The sequence below is a fragment of the Pelobates fuscus genome, chromosome 2 (assembly GCF_036172605.1).
Source record: "Pelobates fuscus isolate aPelFus1 chromosome 2, aPelFus1.pri, whole genome shotgun sequence".
Lineage (NCBI taxonomy): Eukaryota > Metazoa > Chordata > Amphibia > Anura > Pelobatidae > Pelobates > Pelobates fuscus.
The window spans coordinates 165536606-165559852 of NC_086318.1; the positions used below are offsets into that span (position 1 = coordinate 165536606).

Sequence of the window (23247 nt, forward strand, 5' to 3'; positions counted from 1 at the left end):
GAGCCGGCCACCTCTGGGCCCCCCGAGGCTGGCCCTGCTTACACCCGGCGGCCGGCTGGTGCGCGAGGGAGCACTCTCCCCTGAGTGCTTCCTCTTCAGCTCCCTCGCGCACCGCACTGATACCGGAGCCGGAAGATGATGTCATCTTCCGGCGCCGGTATCAGTACGCGGCGCGCGAGGGAGCTGAAGAGGAAGCACTCAGGGGAGAGTGCTCCCTCGCGCGCCCGCAGGACCAGCCAGCCCGCCGGGTGACCGGCCCCCCCAGGAGCCCAGCAGCACCACTGGACCCCAGGGAATCCCCTCAGCACTCCAAAAGGTAAGGAGGCTGGGGGGATTAAATTAAAAAAAAACCATGTGTAAGTGTAAGTGTGTGTGAGTGTTAGTGTGTGTGAGTGTTAGTGTGTGTGAGTGTTAGTGTGTGTGAGTGTTAGTGTGTGTGAGTGTTAGTGTGTGTGAGTGTTAGTGTGTGTGTGTGTGTGTGTGTGTGAGTGTGAGTGTGTTAGTGTGTGTGTGTTAGTGTGTGTGTGTTAGTGTGTGTGTGTTAGTGTGTGTGTGTTAGTGTGTGAGTGTTAGCGTGTGTGAGTGTTAGTGTGTGTGTGTTAGTGTGTGTGTGTGTTAGTGTGTGTGTGTGTTAGTGTGTGTGTGTGTTAGTGTGTGTTAGTGTGTGTGTGTGTGTGTGTGTGTTAGTGTGTGTGTGAGCGTGTGTGTGTGTTAGTGTGTGTGTGTGTGTGTTAGTGTGAGTGTTGGTGTTTGTGTTAGAGTGTGTGTCTGCTAGTGAGTGTCAGTGAGTGTGTTACTGTGTGTGTCTGTTACTGAGTGTGTGTGTTAGTGAGTCTGTTTGATGTCTGTTAGTGAGTGTGTGTTTGTCAGTGAGAGTGTATGTTTTGTGAGTGTGTATGTATGTCTGCCGCTGAGTGTGTCTTTGTCAGTAAATGTGTGTGTCTGTTAGCTAGTGTGTATGCATTTGTTCGTGAGAGTGTGTGTGTGTCTTCAGCACTTACCTTTCTCCAGCGCCGGACTCCCATGGCGCTGGGGATCCCTCCGCCTCTCAGCTCCGAATCCGCATGCACGGCAAGAGCCGCGCACGCATTCAAACCGCCCATAGGAAAGCATTACTCAATGCTTTCCTATGGACGTTCAGTGTCTTAAAATGGCGGAAGCGCCTCTAGCGGCTGTCAGTGAGACAGCCACTAGAGGCTGGATTAACCCTCAGTGAAACATAACAGTTTCTCTGAAACTGCTATGCTTTCAGCTGCAGGGTTAAAACTAGAGGGACCTGACACCCAGACCACTTCATTGAGCTGATGTGATCTGGGCTTCTGTAGTGGTCCTTTAAGTGTGTATGCATCTGCATGCAGTGGCGTACATACCGCGGTCGCAACCCCTGCGACCAGGTGCCCGCCGCCATGTGTTGCTGCCCCGGCCCGCGCAGAGTAAGCGCGAGGGGGGGGGGCCCACGGATCAATTTTCGCACCGGGGCCCCATGGGTCATGTGTACGCCACTGGACCACAGGCAATTAAGCATTAACCAATCACATATCTGCTACATCCCACATATTCCCTCCCCTCTGCCTGGGAGATAATTGAGTTTCTTACTGTATCTACTCAATTATCTCCAAGCTAAAACTTATACATTTTTATAACTCCAAAACTATACATTCAATCGTCATAAAAAAGCACAAATTAATAATCAGCCTACTTTACTTACAAACATATCCAAAATTCAGCTAATTCCACCCAGAGGTTAAAGAGTTAGCTGGAAGTCCTTTATGACCAACTGCAAGCACATTTTCATGCCCAAAACAGTTCCACAGATTCAGGCTGTGCGGTCGGTCTACTTCTGCCCTGAAAAGTTACAAAGTCCCATCCGAAGGCAGCGTTCGAATCGTCAAACTCACTTTCAACTTTTGTCGAAGTGAAACCGGGGTTGTGTTTCCGTGGTGTTATTTTGTCTACCAGAGGTCTATTTTACACCCAGAAATGACAAAGTCCCGTTTGAACGTGTGTCTCCAGCCGCAGTGTCAAAGGGTAGGGGAAGGTACAGCTCACCGCGTTCGACTGGATTAAAATGGCCGCCGCCACGTGTTCAACTGTAATGGCGGCCACTTCGACGACTTCGGCGCTTCGACACTTCGACGACTTCGGCACTTCGACTGCATTCAAAGTGCCAGTTTAAAAGTTGTAATACTGCTCCCAAGTATTTAAAGAGCCAGGAACAGCATACAAAAATCCATTGTGCCCAAATATACTTCTTAAAGGGTTAATACACCCCAGGGCCATAGTCGCAGGGCAGGAGGCTAGCAACCAGGCTTCTCCAGTTCACAGTGGCAAGGTTGGTTCCGCCACAAAAAGTACTACCAATTCCTCCTGAATACCTGAAAAGTAAAAATCACCACATTGTTTTTTGTTTTTTTTTAAATTCTTTATTTTTGATGTGCAAAAGCTTGACAGACATGTTAATTTGCCACGACAATAGTTACAGGCATTTCAAAAGACATATTTCTGTGGCAATTAAGAAAGGGTGCACATTTTTTTTTTTTTCTCAAGAGTAACAAACAAGCAGAAACAAAGTAAGTCAGATAATGAGATGGTAGGAAGCACAAGTTAAACATATCGAGAAGACTAGCGATAATAATGTTTAAAATAAGTGAATCTATGAATTATATCTATTTCTGTAGCTTAGTAGCCGCTGGATGTTATTCATAGAATGAAGGCAGATTTTAAGTTGGCGTTGTCGTAATGTGCTCAACGTGAACTTGCTGACTAAAGAGGGGCCAAACAGGCAGAACCGCTTCGCCCCAGGTCACACAATTCGGAACATTATACAGGCTAAAACATTAATGGCATGCTAGAATAGCCTGACTGGCATAAAGACATAAAGGAAACAGGCTGCACAATGCTTATTCTCAGTGGCGAGTGCAGGTCATTTTAAATTAAATATGCAAACAAAGTATAGACATTTTTTGACTACAAGTTATAATTAGACTCGGTAGCTAAATCTGCGTAATTTATGAAAAATATGCACGTTAAGCAAGAGCAGTGCCAGAGGGTTGATTGTGTGGAACACGAAAAAGTAAGTTATAAGTAAAACCCCCTATCTACCTTAGCATCTTAGCTTAATAGCCTCTGTTATGGCTGCGAGTGATGGGATATGTAGGTAAAATAGCATGTAGTATACTAAGAGCTAGGTAGCCTATTAGTCGCGCATATTGTCATTTCAGTATGCCATCTCGATACAAATGTCCCCTTTTACCCTTGACATTTGCACAGACGTTATTCGGCATGTGCTTAAACTTTTATATAAACCTTTGTACAGACGATATTCGTCATGCACTATAACCTTAAACTGAATAAGACACGGACACAGTTAATTCTGTTGGAGTATAAAGTCCACAGCTTTTATTAATTAAATTATTAATTAAATTATCATAAATTAACATAATTTAGGGTCATTGTCCAACTATACATTAAATTACTATACCCCCCACACAGTACCCCTGACAATGACCCTACCAATTGAACAATATATAACAAATAACAATTCACTTGAAACACGGCCTACCAAAGAGGCCCCACATCATATTGTTAACTGTAGGGGTGTACCTCAGACACCCCTACACCCACAGGTTCGTCGCCACCGAAGAGCTAGAACCAACCAGTCCTTAATTCCATCAGGCCTACACCTCGGCCTGTCCAGTCCAAACTCTACGCCAAATTCCAATTTCTACTATGCCCTGTTCCGCCGCTGTGACTGAAACGGAACTGCTAAACCTAGGGAGGGTGGGTGGGACAATTTACAGGTAAGAAAGGCTCTGGTTAAAATGGCCCCTATTCTAAAATGGCTGCTCTTTATACTCCCTGTCTCCGCCCCCAAGCTCCATTAAACTAATCCAACCCCCAAACACTAGCACCTGCCCACTTCCTGGCTCTGTCAAGGCCCACTCCTCCTACTGCGTTGTTCCATGGGCTTCATGACATTTGCACAGACGTTATTCGGCATGTGCTTAAACTTTTATATAAACCTTTGTACAGACGATATTCGTCATGCACTATAACCTTAAACTGAATAAGACACGGACACAGTTAATTCTGTTGGAGTATAAAGTCCACAGCTTTTATTAATTAAATTATTAATTAAATTATCATAAATTAACATAATTTAGGGTCATTGTCCAACTATACATTAAATTACTATACCCCCCACACAGTACCCCTGACAATGACCCTACCAATTGAACAATATATAACAAATAACAATTCACTTGAAACACGGCCTACCAAAGAGGCCCCACATCATATTGTTAACTGTAGGGGTGTACCTCAGACACCCCTACACCCACAGGTTCGTCGCCACCGAAGAGCTAGAACCAACCAGTCCTTAATTCCATCAGGCCTACACCTCGGCCTGTCCAGTCCAAACTCTACGCCAAATTCCAATTTCTACTATGCCCTGTTCCGCCACAGCACATGGCTTGACCTCCTTAAGCGCATGTGCGACCCCCACCACACCTAAACAGGGCCTGCTCAATACCTTCGTGGAACCCAAGGTTCAACAAGTCGTTCCCCACATCTGACAGGTGTACACCGTCCCTCCTGAAATACCCAGGTAACATGCCCTCCAACTCTCTGTGACGCACCACTACGCCCCCAGAACGTCTAATGAAAACTGACATCATCTTATTCACCTTACCCCTCGATCGAGCTATTGCAGCCGGGTCCCTGGCGTGCCGCCACGCAAAACGCGGAACCATTTCAGACCACACCACCACCACGCCAGGAACCAGCTCCCTCAGACGATCTACATCCCTTTTCATCCTTCTCACCAATTCCCTTTGTGGAATCCCACCTAGGTCGTTCCCTCCTCCATGAATCAATACCACATCCGGGACCGACCCTCCAACCACTTTCTGAAACAAGAAATTACCCAAACTCTGCCAACTTGCTCCCCTGAAACCAAACCAACATAGAGTCACTCGTTCCAAAGGAAAGCCCAGCTGTGATCCGCTTCTGCGAACTGCGGCCCTCTTCTCCGCCCAGTACACATACGAGTGGCCCAGCAACCAAACTTCCAAACCTGAAAAGAGACAAAGTTAGTGGCAGAAAAGGCAACGTCCCCATCCCCAGATACTTGCACCCTAGCAATTACACCAACATATCAGGCCTTACATACGAGCGGAATCGCACGGACTCCCACCTCCCAATTTGCTTGATCTTCTCGTCCCCCAGACCTAAACGCGCAGCTTCCATCGCTGCCCCAATGCGAAAGGAGTGCGTCCCAAATTGACTCGGCTCTAAACCCATTCTCTGCAGACCCATTCGAAACATCCGCAGAAACTGAAATCTCGACAACGCTGAACCATCGGCGTGTAAAAAGAAACAACTCTTACCTTCTGGCCGCACCTCACAGTACCTTTTGCCACAAGCCACCGGGCAAGCCTCTGATCCTGGCAACTCATACAGTACCACCGCACGGCCCTTGCCGTACACGTCCGTTTTAGACCGGCGCAGCCATATCTGCACCTGATCAATACCCACGACCACGTCCTTGAACATCAAACCGCCGTTCCCCAACTTGTTGGCACTCACCAGCTCACTAATGCGAAAAGCCCCAAAAAACGCCCAGACAAACGCCCCGGAAAATAGTGTCACTTCGAAAGGGGAATTACACAGATCAATCAACACACTTAACAGGTTTTGCAAAACCGAAAACGACACCGGTCGCCTCGGGTCCGCGAGCTTCTTACCCTTCTTAAAGCCCTTCAAAGCCTGGCGTATTAGAAAATTCTTCGTAATGTCCTCCCACCCGTTGAACTTGAACAAAAACGCCATGGCGGACATGCACCTATCTATCACGGCCGGCGACGCTTGTTTAGCAAACAAGCGACACAGTACCCACAACAGCACGTCCACCCTCTGCCCTTGCGAACTGTCACCCCCTACCTGCTGTACCGCCTCGTCCCATTCTTTCCACACCTTGACATAGCCAGACCACGTGCTCGGCGCAAGAGAATTCTTTATACACTCCCCAAGCATGCGGTCCCGAGCTGCCACATCTCGCCAGGGCAAGCCTGCCCCTGTGCCAAAGCTTCCGGCGCCGCTTCCCGAAATCGTTCCCACTGAAAACGAGAAAGCGCATCAGCTACCACATTCAACATACCAGGGATGTGCCTAGCCCTAAACACCAAATTAGAAGACATACAAAGAAGGACAAAACGCCGCAGCAAACACAAAACAGGGGGGGACGACGCCGACAAACTATTGATCGCCTGTACGACCGCCATGTTATCTGAGTGAAATATAATATGCTTGTTGGATAACACCCGTCCCCACAAACTCACCGCTACCACTACCGGGAATAGCTCCAGAAACGCCAGATTTTTAATCAGCGAGCTTTGCCTCCAGGCCTCCGGCCATGGCTCAGCGCACCAGTGACCCCCCAGGTAAGCCCCAAAGCCTACGCTACCAGAAGCGTCGGTGTATAAACCAACAACCTCCCCTGATGCCGCCGGCTCTCGAAAAATCACCGTTCCATTGAAATCCTGCAAGAACCGGTCCCACACCATTAAATCTGCCTTCATATCCGCCGAAACCCTAATGTAATGCGACGGCAGCCGCACCTTACTCGTAGCTTGCGCGAGGCGCCTACAGAAAACCCTCCCCATGGGTATGACCCGGCACGCGAAATTAAGGCTCCCCACCAGCGATTGGAGCCCTCGCAGTGTCACTTTCTTGGCCCTCCCTACCGTGGCCACCAGCTCCCGCAGCCGTGACAATTTGTCCCCCGGTAACCTGCATTCCCATTTACAGGAGTCAATTTCTAAGCCCAAAAAACTAAGGCACGTCGTAGGCCCCACCGTCTTGTCCTCCGCCAAGGGAACCCCTACTTTATGCGCCACCCACTGAAACACGTCCAATATCTGTTTACAGCGGTCCGAATCCCTCGGGCCCACGCAAAGAAAATCATCTAGGTAATGCACCACCGCACCCTCTGCCGATTCCGTCCGCACAACCCACTCCAAGAAGGTACTAAACTTCTCGAAATAGGCGCACGAGATCGAACACCCCATAGGCAGGCACAGATCAACAAAATATTCCCTTTCAAAACAACACCCGAGCAGATGATGGCAGTCCGGGTGTATCGGGAGCAGTCGAAATGCCGCTTCCACATCCACCTTTGCCATCAGTGCACCATGCCCCAGCCTCCGAACCAACTCGACTGCCTTGTCAAATGACGTATAAGAGACGGAGCTAAGAGCCGTGTCGATGTCATCATTCACCGAAGCCCCTTTTGGGTACGATAAATGGTGAATCAACCTGAATTTGCCTGCCTCCTTCTTGGGGACCACGCCCAACGGGGATATTCGCAAATCGGGCAATGGCGGTGCCGAGAACGGCCCTGCCATCCTCCCCAGTTGCACTTCCTTACTTAGCTTGTCCCTCACCACCTCTGGGTGTTCCCGCACTGACTTAAGATTCCCACATAACGTACCAGGTCCCCTAACTACGTAGGGAATAAAGAACCCTTCCCGAAAACCCCGCCACAAGAAAATAGCATCTTCCCTGTTAACGTATCGCCTTAGCCAAGGCAACATCGCGTCTATTTTCACCGGAGACGCTCCCAACGGGAGCTGCGGTGGCTGCCGCCCCTGCGGGCCCGCTTCCCCCGCCAGACTTACCCTTTTTGAAACAACGGTTGACACCGTGGGACCCCCCGCAGCCTGAGCATTCGTGCCGGAACCTGCAATTATTTCCCCATTTGCAATGTCCTTCGTTGAACATCCAACAGAAACCTTTCTTTTGCCCAGCCGACCCGGCCCCTGAGGCCGTGCCGGCTGCCCCAGGAAAGGGCGCCGCCTTCTGGGCCATCATAAGGCGCATCCATAACGGCAGGTCCATTTGGTCCCACCGCATGCTCGCATTCGCTGCCAGCCGCTGACGAAATTGTTCGTCGTACCTCCACCAAGCCAAACCTCCGTAGGTCCGGTACGCGTCACCTATCCCGTCCAAATAACAAAATAGTTCTGAGCAACGCCCCGGCGCCTTCTCCCCGATTACGCTAGCTAGAATGCAGAAGGCCCTCAACCAATTCCCAAAGGTCTTAGGTATCTTGCGATACCTCCGCCTTTTCTCCTCTTCCTCCTTTTTAGCATCCTTCTTATCCTCCTCCTTCAAGTCTAAAAACTCTTCTAGGGGAAGGAGGGAAAATATCTCCACAAACTCACCTTTCCATATCTTCTCCTTCACTTCTATTTTTAAATGACATCCGAGGGGGCCCGCGAAGGACACGTGCACATTCTGCCGCGCCGCATCCGGGACATCACCCACCTCCCGCTCTTCGCCCCCTCCTTCCAACCCAGACAAATCAGCCCCGGCTCCGGACTCACCTCCGCCATGCACGGACAGCTGTGTAACCCCGAGCCCTGTAGCTATGTCCCGGCTACTCTCTCGTGCCCACACCTTCCCGAACTGCGCAGGCGACCCCTCTTTCCCAGACCAAGAATCTAAAAATGTTCTTAAATCATTCAACAACTGTCCTGGGTGTCGTGTGTGTGAGAACTCACCACTCGAACCTCTGGCCGTAACTGGCTGCAGAGGCGCTGTCCTTCCGTCCACCTTTTCAGGCACCGGAGAATCCCGTTGTCGCCGACTCCCATCCGCCTGGACTCGCCTCGAGACCGTAGGGGTATTGCTCCGAGATCTGTAGGGAGAAGGAAATCTGGGTAGTCTGTCCTGAACCTTCCTCACCCGCCTTTCCTCCCTACGTTCCTCCCAATCCTCCTCCGCAACGCTGCGTCTCGCAGGGCGACTGCCCTCACGAGATGATCCCCTCCACCGATCACTGAGCCTCTCTCCCGGCGAACCCGATCTTCTCCGCTGACTCCTCCTCATGCTATCCCTGGAATCACGCCTCCTGCAACATGAGCCTGCTAAGCTGCACCCGCTCCGCGCAGGTGATCCTTCCCTGCTCCCTGAACTCCTTGCTCTGCTCTTCGAAACGCTGCGCCTGACGCCAGAGAAGCGTCGTTCTGCTCTCCACTCACTCCCTGAGGCCTCCCTGTCATGAAGCTGACCCTGGGAGCGGCCAGATGGGCCCTCCCGCCTACCGCTGACATCCCTAACCAGCTTAACAGTTTGAGCACCCTGTCCCTCAACTGTCAGTGCCGAGCCTGGCCTCTCCTCGGCCGTCTGCCCCATGTCCGATTCATCTCCGCTATCCTGGCAGCCTGCCGTGTGCCCAGACCTACTCGCTTCTTGTGAGGTCCCCTTGTCCCTGCATCTGTCTCCCTGACCTGCCTCAGCCTGAGACGTCCCTGCCCTCACACTGCTGTCCTGGCCTCCCCCCACAGCTTGAGGGGCCGTCATACATCCGCCATCACCATCACACCCCTGCCCTCCAGAATTCGCACTAGTGGCTGACTCACCGGGACGTGTCCGCTTCGTGCCGCCGCTCACATGACTCCCAGCCGGCCTGGCCTCCGTCCCGGCCGTCTTCCGAGATCCGCCAGGACCGTTCCTCCTGCCAGCCGCGGAACCGCGTGGCTTAGATCCATCCGCCACCATGCGCTGTGCGGCCGTCCTCGCCAGGCCGCTGCCGCGCCCACCGGAGCGAGCCGTGCGCCTGCCTGGCTCTGTTGACCGGGCCTCACCGTCGGTCACACCACATCCCGCCGAAGGGCTCCTCCTCCGCCGCGCTGCAGGCCCAGTGCCCGGGCTCAAACGCTGAGGTGGTCTCGTCCTCCTCGCCGGTCGACGGGCCGGTACCGCAGGAGCAGGCCCGGCAGTCCCCAACTGCTGATGAAGCCAATCCAGTCCTCTGTCCTTCACAGCTGCCCGAACACCATCCAGGATCTCATCTAGCGACGCCATAATCCTGCAGAAACGACAAAGAAAAGAACCTCGCCGACCTGACACAATTTACAGGTAAGAAAGGCTCTGGTTAAAATGGCCCCTATTCTAAAATGGCTGCTCTTTATACTCCCTGTCTCCGCCCCCAAGCTCCATTAAACTAATCCAACCCCCAAACACTAGCACCTGCCCACTTCCTGGCTCTGTCAAGGCCCACTCCTCCTACTGCGTTGTTCCATGGGCTTCAATACCAGTGGACGGCAGGCTGTTAGCATAGGTTTGAGAGCAGTCCGAGGCTTTCCACGTGGGGGTCATCTCTTGTGCTGCGGCTGTACAATTCCGGCTGCGAGCAGTCTCTTGAGCTGGTCCCCCAGCTTGTCTGCTTGCGTCGGGGCATTGCTGGGTGTGGGCAGTCGTTCGTCCGGGGATTTTCTCTGCTGGTTGTGGACTCTTAAGAGGGTGATTGCTGGCGCCTGAGGGGCGAGCCGTCGCTACTCGCTGCTTTAATTTCTGTCTTCGTCCCCTTCTGGAGGGCGCCCTGGGGGCTTGTTGTGGGTACTCACTCAGGTGCCGCCGGGTAGCTGGTCGGATCCATGCTGCTGCCGCTCGAACTGCTTGTTTAAAGGCCCGGACCCTGTAACGGAGTTTTGACCATAAGTTGGAGCAGAGTCGGTCAAAGAACTCCCGGGTGTGTCTGGGTGGATTGGCAAGGGTGTTGCTTGTTCCATGTTTCGTCTTCTTTAACTCCCTCGCTGTGTGCCTTTCTTTGCTGCGTTGTGGCTGCATCAGGCCACATGTAGTGGTGCGCGGTTTGTCTGCCATCTTGGGCACTGCTGCTTCCATTCTGCTTGGAGGTTCATCTGCTATGATGCCTCTGTGTGTTGTGTCCCGTGCTGGTGGGGACCGGGATATCCCCCGCCGGTCCGGGGGGGGGGGGGAGCGATGTGTGAGTATCCCCTCTTCAGCCTGAGAACCGGGAGAGCGGCCGTCTCTCCGCGGCTCCCACCCGTGCAGGCCGCGGATTGTGAAGCGGGCAATTTAGTGGCGGGGAGCCCCGAATCGGGTATCTCCGGACTCCGCATCACCTCCTGGGTGTGAGGGTAGTTGTCTGCTGCGGGCACAAAGCGGTGGTCGGGCGTAATGCCCAGAATCAGGGCTTCAGGTGTGGGAGCTCCCACCATGTACGTCTTGCTCGTTCGGCTGGTAAGCTCCGCTCCCCCCACCACATTGTTTTTTTTGGGAATTTTTACCCTTCCCAGAAGCCATGCAAGCATCACATTGATTTTTTATTCTCATAGGTAAACTTATCCCAGGTGTACAAAAAAAAGAAAAAATGCAAAAACTAACTGTGCAAAATATGTTTTTTACGAAAACTGCTAACTGCACATTTGTCTATATTGTTTATAGATAGCACATCCGTCTAGAGATTTCATTACTATGAAAGTTACAATGAAAGTTCAGAATTACAATGGGCTTTTGAGAAACAGTGAGGTAACAGACTCACTGACTCATATGTTTATCTGAAGGGCACCCATGGATGCTCTGATCATGGATGATCTGGTATCACATATCAAAAATGGTCACAGTAAGTAGCAGTCCCCCAGTAAACAGAAGAGTTGTCAGACGAAATACAGTTTTGAGCTTTTTGAAAGTGTAACACTATCCAATGAAGAGCATGATCATAAAACAAACTAAAACTAAAACCCTGACATGGCTTCCTAAATCTCCCAGAAAAAAAAACAGAATAGTTAAAGGCTCAAACAGCTAGGTAGTCCTTGGGATGTTTTCTATGATCATATACATTTGTACAGTATTGTGTGAAATTTCAGGTAAAAACCCCATTTCAAGTGTGTCGCTATCTCTGCATAGGTGATAGGTGACAAGTTTACTGCAGATCTACCCACACCACAAATTATGTCCCAGTGGTATGATAACCACTTCTGACAGAAACACAACCAAACCCCCCTGAATATATGTCTGTTCAACCATTATTCACCTATTTCTATATTAAATGCACCCACTCTCATTGTGTATATTTTTGCTCAGGAGAAAAAGGCAGCCCCTAGAAGTTACCCCCATCATGGCATTACATTTGCGAATGATGGGGCTTGGCAGTACTTGCGAAGCAAAAACCAGCTTAACATTGTATTGACTATCCACAGACTTCAGGTGGAAGGGGTTTTCAATCACAATTTTTCCCCACCATAACTTTTTGGGGTTTTGCTTTGCAAGTACTAACAAGACTCAATAGCAAGCCAGTAACCAACCTCATGCTGATGCTTTCCATTAATAATGAAACAGCTGTCCATGAGTGGTTCACTGGCTTTGCATCTTTTCCTAAGGAAAAAATATATATATATATATATATATATATATATTCACACACACATAATGATATATATTAATATATAAATACACAAAGAAAGCCATCATGACTTGTCCACTAGACATGTGTAATTCGTTTCGGTCCGAATTAAAATTCGGCCGAAGGGGGCGGGGCCTGACTGCCATGGAGGGAAGACGTGCCTAACTGCTGCTCCTGACTAAACTGCGAAAAACAGCTAAAAAGGCACCTCCAAACCTCATGAACCGGCACACAATGACCTTAAACGACGACCCTGTTCTCAGTCCACACGGTGAACCGGTGATGCGGACCGTGAACGGACAACAGGCACCAGGATTGACCCGCGGAAGCATGCGGCCGGGAGCGCAATGGCGGGGAGCAGCGGCCGAGTTCCCAGTCCGGAGCGACCCGAGAGCTGAGCGCCACCCGCGAGTACCCCGCAACCCCCCTCTATGGACCGGCGGGGGTGATCCCGGTCCACTACTAGGAGTCCCCTCAGCCACGGTGGGCACAAAAACACCCATCGGAGGGCCAAGAGACTCGCCAAAGATGGCGGCGACCACACGGCTTATCAGCAGCCAGGACGAACCTGGATGTGCGGCCAGACTGGAGAAAAACGACTTCTGGCGAAAACTGATGGAAAAGATACACCATCCAACCCAGACCCACTCGACTGCTAAACTGCCACAGAAGCGACAGCCTGACCCACGCCACATGAACACTCGACCCGCTCAAAAACAAGCTCCGAAATGGCGGCTATACAATCCATACCCGACTACTGCAGCGAGAAAGAGGGATCAGAGGCGCCTTACTCCTGGCGCAGCAACCATCCCCACGCTAGCTATGCAGGCACGCGGCCCGCCCGGGCTGAGGGTCATGGGGAGTTTGCCTCCGCGACAGCAACCACCCTGCAGGAAGAAAGCCCGCCTCGGGCGGCGACGGACCACCAGCATTCTCCGCTGCACCAGACATAGGAATGCTTTGAACACACGGAGCCCTCCGGTCGGCGGTCCGAAGTTGCTGCCCTCTACACAGGTCTGGGGTCAGAGGGGACCCCCGGCATGCGAGCAACGTTCCGATGTCCGCTGCCTTTCTACCCCTGGAGACAACTTGCCACGAACCGGCATGGGTTAAAAGGGACTGGTTTGCGGACTCATAACTAACTTTCTTTTTTTTTTCCCCACTTTACTATTATTTGAATCTGTCTACACTGTTGGAACGTATGCTTTTAATTATCTCTAAACAGCTCACACTAGCAACTGTTGATCACTATTGCCCCCACTGTATGTGAGACTTAAAGTTTGACTAGCTTGTATACCCATACCACTGCTACAAGGCTTAAACGCACCAGCCAGAACCTGTGCCTAGCATTATATACCTATATAACTCGTGTTGACACTAGACTAACGTAAGCACTGTCCCCTTGTAACCAGAATCGAGGTCTGCATGTTGAACTAGGATACTAGTGTTGCCAGGTGATTTTATTTACACTTTTAAAATCAGTTATTTTACTTTAAGGTTCACACAGTTACTAGCCAGAACTATATGAGATATCTAGCATGTTGTGAAACATTCTATTCCTATAACCTTATGCATTCCTCAATGCCTATCTAATGCGATACCATACTATAATAACTACCTACCCAAGCAATGTTAGCACTCTAAGCAGGACGACCAATGCTTTAACCTCTAGACCTACTTTTATGTTCTTTCAGTTAACGTCGTTATTTCTATTATTGTTATCTCGTCTGAACAATGCCTCAGTACTAATAATAATATATAAAATTTGTGCAGTTTTTCTAATGCCATGTTTGACACTGTAAGAACCTATTTCGCCTGCGACTGCTGTTGTGGCAACACAGGCTCGTGTGTATCACTTGCACATCAAAAATAAAGAATTTAAAAAAAAAAAAAAAAAATTCGGCCGAATTTCGGGTAATTCGGACATTCGGATGCTTCCGAATGTCCGAATAGCTGAATTGCCGAAGTGCCGAATTGCCAAAGTCCCGAAGTGCTGAAATTACCGAATTTCCAAAGTGTAGTAGTGCTGAAGTGCCGAAGTTGCCGAAGTTCCAAGGTGTCAAAGTGCCGAAGTTCCGAAGTTCCGAAGCACAGTATTGCCTAAGTACTAATATACTTACCCAGTGAAAGAAGAAGAATGTTACACTGTATACAATTTCAAATAAAAAGTATACAAAAATAGACAGGATTCAGCTGTAAGCAGTTACAACACTTACAACAATCAAGTAACATACATTCATATAAAATGTAAGTTACTTGGCCAGTCATGTAATGACAGGAATGAATAAGTAGATAACTCCCTAATTCCCACGGTATTAGGGAGCTATCTACTAAAAGGCTGAAAGACCTAAATTGGTCTTTCAGCCAAATTTACTAATACTAAGTAAAGATAACTTAGTATTAGTAAATTATGCCCCTACTCGCTATACCGCGAGTAGGGGCATGTCTATTAAAAAAAAAAGGACCTATTGCCCCTCCGGCCCCCACCCCTGAGCGGCGGGTGGGGGCCCTAAAGTAAAAAAAGGGGGGAGGACCTATTGTCCTCCCCACCGGCCCCCACCCCTGAGCGGTGGATGGGGGCCCTAAACAAGAATAAGGGGGGAACCTAATGTCCTCCCCTCTGGCCCCCACACCTGAGCGGTGGGTTTGGACCCTAAATACAAATTGGGGGGGACCTAATGTCCTACCCCCTGGCCCTCACCCCTGAGCGGTCGGTGGGGGCCCTAAGCAAGAATAAGGGGGGGGAACCTAATGTCCTCCCCCTGGCCCCCACCCCTGAACGGTGGGTGGGGGCCCTAAAGTAGAATAAGGGAAGGGACCAAGGGCTCCGCGCACACTGAGGTCTGCAGGCCTGGGGAAGGCTTATAAAGGCTTGCCTCGCCCTGCAATTAGGCTCAGAGCACTCTGATTGGTGGGTTAAGTAACCAGAGAGTTATGAGTCAAATTACACAGCGTGGGAAAATTCCAAAGAGTGGTGTGGGGGTGAGGGGGGCACCTGAGTTTTGTCCTGCCTAGGGCAGCACAAAACCAGGATACACCACTGAACTACTTAACTTAGTAGCAATAAGTATACAAATAATAACATGAACCAAAAGGCATATGTATTACAGGCATCTGAGTTTTTCTTTTACCAAAGATGGTAGCATTACAAGGTAAGTAAAACAGCCATCCAAATATGTATTAAAAATGTTGGTGCAAATTTCAAACTTGGCCACATGGACATGTTGATTAAAAGCAAAACCAAATGCGAAAAAGCAAGAAAGTTTGAATTCTGTAAATGCATGTGTACATCATGCAGAAAAATTCTCAGCATTGACAAATATAAAAGTAGTTGTAAACACTGATTTTACTACATAGCATTTCAATGGTTATTGTTTCAACTACACCCATATTTAACTAGCAAGCACTGATTTTTATGAAACCGTGACTACTAGAATAACTACTATATTAAAATAACAGTGCACACAGGGCCGGATTTGCCTTAAGGCCACCAAGGACATGGCCATGGCCTCAGTGTGGCACGGGTGGTGGGGAGATCAAACCCCATCCTCACTTGCCAGCTGATTCTCCAGCTGTGGGCCCAAACTGATGGAGAAATCTACTGCAGGGCCAGCACTCAAGTACAGAGGAGATTTTCTTGTATGAGAGCATTTCAGTGGGTTACTGTGCCAACACTCAGATACAATCTCTCGGCACTGGCCGGAAGGATTTGCCTGTTCCCACCTGCCCACTGGTTCAAGGTAAGCATCAGGGAGGGGGGAATACAGTTTAGGGTTTTTTTTTTTTAGCCAAACATGTTTGTAAGTAAGCCCTGTTCTCCACTCTACAATGCCAGAACTCCCACTACAGGCCTTTGTCCTCCCACTATTGCCACTATCCCCTTTCAGACTACAGCTCCCATTTCCCCACTACAGACCCAATCCTGCCACCATTATAGCCCCATGATAGCCCCAGAAAACATATAAATTACAAATTCATATTCTGTTGGAATTGTGGGGTCACAATATATATTGTACAGGTTATGTCATTAGCAACATGCATTGATTGAAGGAGTCATTATACCCATATTTATAGTTTGATTTCCACAGATGACTAGTAGCAGACACACAAAATAGTTTGGTGTTTTGCAATAGCAAATGTAACAGAAGGTGTATTTAAACTTAAGTAACTGTATACCTTTTGAACAGTATATCTAAACATTTACAATGCTTTTGGTTAGAGTTAAGAATAGGAGGACATCCATCCATAGAAGCTTTTTTAGATGTGGGGGAAGGGGGGCAAATACAGTATTTACATTGGTCTTTTGAGTTCACACATTTTTACCCCATAAAAGGAAAGGTTAAAGGATCTTAACCCCTTCAGGACGGAGTCAATAGTGCACGTTCTGATCAAAACAAAACGTAAACAAAAACTGGAATTTGCGCTATGTGTCTGTTCACCCGTAGTTCCCCTCTTTCAAATTATATGCACCCACACTTATTATATATCATTTTGTTCAGGAGAAACAGGGCTTTAATCTATCATTAACTATTCATATATGGAACATCATTTATTATGAATAAAAGTAAAAAAAATGTGAGAAAATAAGATTTTTTTTAAAATTTGCATTTCCGTCTGACATTTTAACTGTGAATGTCATAATACTGTTAGGTTTTACTGCAAAAAAAATGCACATATTTGTAATCAGCGATGTCTCACGAGTACAACAGTACCCCCCATTAACAGGTTTTATGTTGTTTTGGAAAGTTACAGGGTCAAATATAGAACGTTCCATTTTCAAATTGAAATTTGCCAGATTGGTAATGTTACCTTTGAGACGGTGTGGTAGCCCAGGAATGAGAATTACCCCCATAATGGCATACCATTTGAAAAAGTAGACAAGCCAAGGTATTGAAAGTGGGGTATGTTTAGTCTTTTTTAGTAGCCACTTAGTCACAAACACTGGCCAAAGTTAGCGTTCATATTTGTTTTTGTGTGAAAAAAGCAAAAAACGAATATTTGGCCAGTGTTTGTGACTAAGTGGCTACTAAGAAAGACTGGACATACCCCACTTGCAATACCTCGGGTTGTCTACTTTTGCAAATGGTATGCCATCATGGGGGTAATTCTCATTCCTGGGCTTCCATACGCTCTCAAAGGCAACATAACCAATCTGGCAAATTTCAATGTGAAAAAAATGAAATGCAAGCCTTATATGTGACTCTCTAACGTTCCAAAACACCATAAAACCTGTACATGGGGGGTACTGTTATTCCCGGGAGACTTCACTAAACACAAATATTAGTGTTTTAAAACAGTAAAACATATTACAACAATAATATAGACCATAAAAGTGCAGTTCGCTTGTAAAAAATGCAAAAAACATCACTTTTACTTAAAATATCATCGTTGTAATACAATTTACCAGTTTGAAACACGAATATTTGAGTTCAGCGAAGTCTCCCGGGTAAAACAGTACCCCCTATGTACAGGTTTTATGGTGTCTTGGAGAGTTACAGGGTCAAATATAGTGCTTGCGAATTAAATTCTCTGCACTTTCTCCCTGTGTTGTCATGCATGTCAATCAAATTTTAATTAATCAAATCACATAATTACGTTAAAAGATTATTTAAATATACATGTAGAATTTTAATATATATGCATTTATAGGTATTTAAATTCTACGTGTATACTGATGTAATCTTTTATGTAATTATATGTATTTATCTATATATATATATTTGCGGTTATTTGTATTTTATATATATATAGATATATATAGAATGTCATTCTAAGTGTATTTTGTTACCGATATATATATATTAATAACAAAATACAGTTAGAATGAAATTACATATGCATATATAATTTATATTAAATTTTGTTTCAATATTTTATTTATTTATTTTATTATTTAATTTATTTATTATTTTAATTATACGTATTTATATATAATATATATATGTACATCTATTATATATATAATATATATACATATTATATATATGTAACGTCATTCTAAGTGTATTTTAATATTAATATATATACTTATATTAATATTAAAATACACTTTGTATGACGTTACATATATATATAATATGTATATATATTATATATATATAATATACATACATATTATATATATATATAAAAATGCATTTATTTTAATTTTACACATGTCTAATTATTTTTTTTAATTCTTCCCACCAGCAGGGGGACTGTCTGATATTTCAAACAGTCCCCCTGCTGGCAGATCCACAGCCAGCTATAGGGGGCCATGTGATCGCTCTTTGAGAGCGATCACATGGCCCCCGGGGGCCTCATTTGCCGTGGGAGGGCTGCCTGGGCTGTGAGGCAGTCCTCCCGAAGCGGATCGCGGCGGAGGTAAGTATAACTTACCTCCTGGGGCTGCAAGCCGTTACGGCGTGCTATGCCGTCATAACGGCTTTAAAGCCCACTTAACCCGTGACGGCATAGCACGCCGTAACGGCGTTAAGGGGTTAACATGTATAGCTTGGAGGAAAGACGAGACAGGGGGGATATGATAGAATCATTTAAATACATAAAGGGAATCAACACAGTAAAGGAGAAGACTATATTTAAAAGAAGAAAAACTACCACAACAAGAGGACATAGTCTTAAATTAGAGGGGCAAAGGTTTAAAAATAATATCAGGATCGCCGGGGCCACAACAGGAGGGGAGCAACACTGCTGCTTCAAATTGCCCCAAGGAACGAGCTCACCTACCAAGCCTGTACCCAAGCAGTGGAAAAGAGGCAGAGGCTCCTAAACGGGACTGTAACATACCACAGGCAGGAGTAGGCTGACTGGGACACTTACCACCACAGAGAAGTTATCCGCCCAACCCCTCATACCTCCTAATGCCTCTGAGACTGCTTGCAACACACTGCTAACACTACCACTATGCTCTACCCTTGGTCACAACACACCTAATATTTCGCAATGCGACACACCTGCATGCATCAGGGGTAGATAGCGAACCACATATTGGCCTCAACCATACTGTTGTATCGTCCTATCGGCTGAGCTACAGCAGTATGATCCATGACCACGCACACTCAGCCTGTGCATACCTCACCTGTTTATACCTAACACAGAGTGCACACTCACGATAATGCTTTTCCAAACCCAAGCTAAACTACTATAGCAAGTTGCACATACGCTCCCTCTCCTAATAGGCTTAGCATAACTGTTATACTATTCTATAACTGACACTGAGATTTCTCTTGAAATTATCGTATTATATAATATAAAATGTGCATTTCTTATATCTTACTTAGTCTCATAAGGCCTGGTTTCTCCCTATATTCCATAGCAGCCACAGGGAGATCCAGCTTTTGGGTATAAGCAAGGGTTCTAGTGTGTTTATTTCCCTAAAAAGCCACGCATATGACACTACTCTACTGTTATATTGTATATTATTTTTCCCCAATCGTTAAGTTATTGTTGCACAAGACATGTTTATTGGCTATAACATGTGCAGCACTATTGACATTCATGCTATATCTGTGCCTAATCGTTATACTATATTGCTTTGCTCACTCATGCTATCTGTTGTACGTTCTGATGAGTCTAAAGCTTTTGTCTGTATGCACACTGCAGCAATCTGCTTACTTTACTGAGAATTTGACTACGACCTCTCTAAGCACAGATTTCTATGATCCAACTCACTGTTATTATGCGGATCTTGTGAAATAAGTTTATGTTTCTAGCCTGTTTCCTTAGCATATTATCCTATTTCATAACAAAAAATGTGCAACTGTATATGACCATGACTTTGTATGCATTACTCCACCTGTGCCTGCTGTCGTGGCACCACAGGAATGTTTGTTAATCCTATTTGCACCAAAAATAAAGAATTAAAAAAAAAAATAATAATAATATCAGGAAGTATTACTTTACTGAGAGGGTAGTGGATGCATGGAATAGCCTTCCAGCTGAAGTGGTGGAGGTTAACACAGTGAAGGAGTTTAAGCATGCGTGGGATAGGCATACGGCTATCCTAACTATAAGATAAGGCCAGGGACCAATGAAAGTATTTAGAAAATTGGGCAGACTAGATAGACTACATATTATGTCACTGGAAAGTCCCATATGCGACATGCCACATTTTAATCATAGTTACATAATTACATAGTTGAAAAGAGACATGCGTCTATCAATTCAGACCTTCTCAAATTTGTTGTTGCTGTTAATCCAAAAGAAGGCAAAACACCTAGTTTGACGTGCTATCAATTTTGCCACAAGCTAGGAAAACATTTCCTTCTTAAACCCAGAATGGCAGTCGGATATCTCCCTGGATCAAGAAGCTATTACACACTAATTAAAAATCATATCCCTGATCATTATGTTTTTGCAAGTATTTATCCAATTGCTGTTTAAACATCTGTACAGACTGTGATACAATATAGCGTGCTATAATATATCCTATAATATAGTAGGTCATAGACTATTATCTCATTTCATATTTCCCTGCATGATTCCATATGCCAACCTATTATCAGGGCAAGCAGCTATGATGAGAAGGGAATGAAACCATACAATTTGATGTCTGTTTCCTGAGCAACAAAATTAGCTTTCTTCTGTCTCATCCACAACCATGAGTAAATAGAAAATGTTTGGCATTCAAATTTTTGTTTTTTTTAATGAAGAGTAATTTTTAGAGGAGGCAGCTGCCCCACTCACCCCATGGTGCTGACACCCATGAACATTCCCTGACTTTCTTTTCATTTTAACTAACGTGCTGACTAAGACACTCCATGCATACTATCAAACATATGCAAAGCTGGACAAAAACTACCAACTACAACCAACTACAAGTACTATAACTGCTCGTTACAATGCAGTATTATTATCATAGGTACTAAGTAAAAAAGCATGTTAGCTATTCTTTTTACATACAGCTTTGTACAACTTTTTGAAAAAAAAAAGTAATTTAATAAAGCAATTGTTTCAAAATATTTTCATAAGAGCTCCTCAAAGTTTAATTAATCATGAATTCCGCTTAGTAGAAAGTGGGTAAATGAAAACAAGTAAATCCTGAATCATCTTATTTGCCAACCCAAACACTGTACCTGTGGAAGTTTCATGTCATTAATATCCCAGCTAATCCCTTTCCTTTGGGAAACAGTAACCTTTCGTTCCATAGTAGTATGATGGGGCAGCTGCAGTGTTGTGTGATACAGTAACAATCAATGGATCTCTTTGTCGTCTTTACATGTGCTAGATCTGACCACTTCTAAGCAGCTGTGACAAGGAAGTTGCTTCTTAAACCTGCTGCGCCAAGTGAGAATAACAAGAGAGTTTAAAGGCAAAATCGGTCTTGTTCTGCCTGAAAAACTTGTTTTAGAAATTGTTTTGTGAAAGTAAAGATAACACCTGAAAAATAATGGCAAAATGTCAGCCAAACATTAACAAAAAAACAAGAGATGTTTTAAGGATGACCGTCAGCATGCAGCAAAGCATGATAAAGCTGTCAGGAGACAGACACTGAAGCCTACAGAAATATGAAAAATATGAAGAAAAAAAAAAGATTTAAAACAGAAATCACTTCAAGTAACTTTGGAACACAAAGAAAACATGGGAAGTGTCTACTAGATGATGTGCCTAGGGGTACCATGAGATTCAGTCAAGGAAAAATGGCTGTGCGCATAGAGTACTATGGTGTGGATATCAAACCAGAGAAGAAAACACTACTTTTTATATTTCTCATCACTTATTTTCATGAACTGAAATTGAGGACTCAATGTAAATGGCTGAACTAGTTGGGAATTCCTGTAATTAATATCGAAAAAGGTTAAGTATTTGGGGATTTATGGAAACTTAGGGGACCATCAACCCATTAATATTTAAAAGTAAAAGGAGTTTTGGTAAAGAAAACAGTTGCATTTAAATGATTTGTGTAAATGTTTAATATTCAAGGCACAGGATATTCGTGGGTTTAAATGTAGAAGGTGACTAATTCTGTTACAGAAAATGTTTGGACTCAACAGTGGCGGCTGAAAGGCACTCAGTTATATTAGATACAAAAGGGATGAATCAGTAAAGGAGATTCATTCTTGGGTAACAATAGCATATAAAATAGTAGCAGAGGTAAATAGGGAGAGAGAGAAAAAAAAACACACTACCAGGGGCAAGATACAAGCAACAGTCACTATAAAAAGTGGTCATAAGGTCACCATACTAAACCTCTAGAAAAATACATCAAACAACAAGAAATTATTACTTAAAACAACTGCTCAAGTGGTCAGGAGCTGGTAAAATAGAATATGATTGAAGGTCAAATACACAAATTTTAGTAAAGTATTGGTAAAATGTCAATAAAAGATAAAAACTTCTAAAAAAGTTATCAACATAAAATGATTACTTAAGAGACCAGAAACAAATAAAACTACATTGAGGAACATATGCATAAACTAATCTTGAAGTAACAAGTTTCATTCAAATAAGTCCCAACGTAAAAGTCCTTGACAGGGGCATAGTCGCCACATGGGCAGGTGGAATTACCCCCCCGAAACTTACCCCAAAAACACACTGACACTAATGTATGGGTCAATATGTCCACAGCTTTATTTATGTTGATAACAACAAATTAAAGTCATTGCCCAGCCCCCAGCCCGCCATATAGCATTATATGTTCCTGAAGCAAAAGGCAATGACCCATCATTTCCGTAAATATAAATAAAATAAACAACAGTAATAACAAACATCATGAACATAATAGGGATGTGCATGGGAAAAATATTCAGTTCGGTTCGGCATTCCAAAATTCAGGACTTTGGCACTTCGGTACTTCGGAACTTCGGCACGTCTGAACTTCGGAACTTCGGCACTTCAGAACTTTGGCACTTCGAAACTTCGGGACTGGTGGTAAGTGTAGGGTTAGGTTAGGGGTAGGGTTAGGGTAGGGTTAGGGTGAGGGTAGGGTTAGGCATAGGGTTAGGTTAGGGGTAGGGTTAGGGTTGGTTAAGGAGCAGGGTTAGGGGTAGGGCTAAAGGTAGGGTTAGGGGTAGGGTTAGAGGTAGGGTTAGGGGTAG

At 45.8% G+C, this 23247-nt stretch overlaps 1 protein-coding gene across 1 annotated transcript in view; it reads right to left on the reverse strand.

Moving 5' to 3' along the window:
• Positions 1-21482, reverse strand: part of GCM1 (glial cells missing transcription factor 1) — a 61685-nt gene extending 40203 nt beyond the window's left edge. Inside the window, exon 1 of the mRNA XM_063442924.1 lies at positions 21286-21482. Coding sequence (XP_063298994.1) covers positions 21286-21357 — 72 coding nt within the window. The 5' untranslated portion in view covers positions 21358-21482. The remainder of the gene's footprint in view (positions 1-21285) is intronic.
• Positions 21483-23247: the final 1765 nt, after the last annotated feature.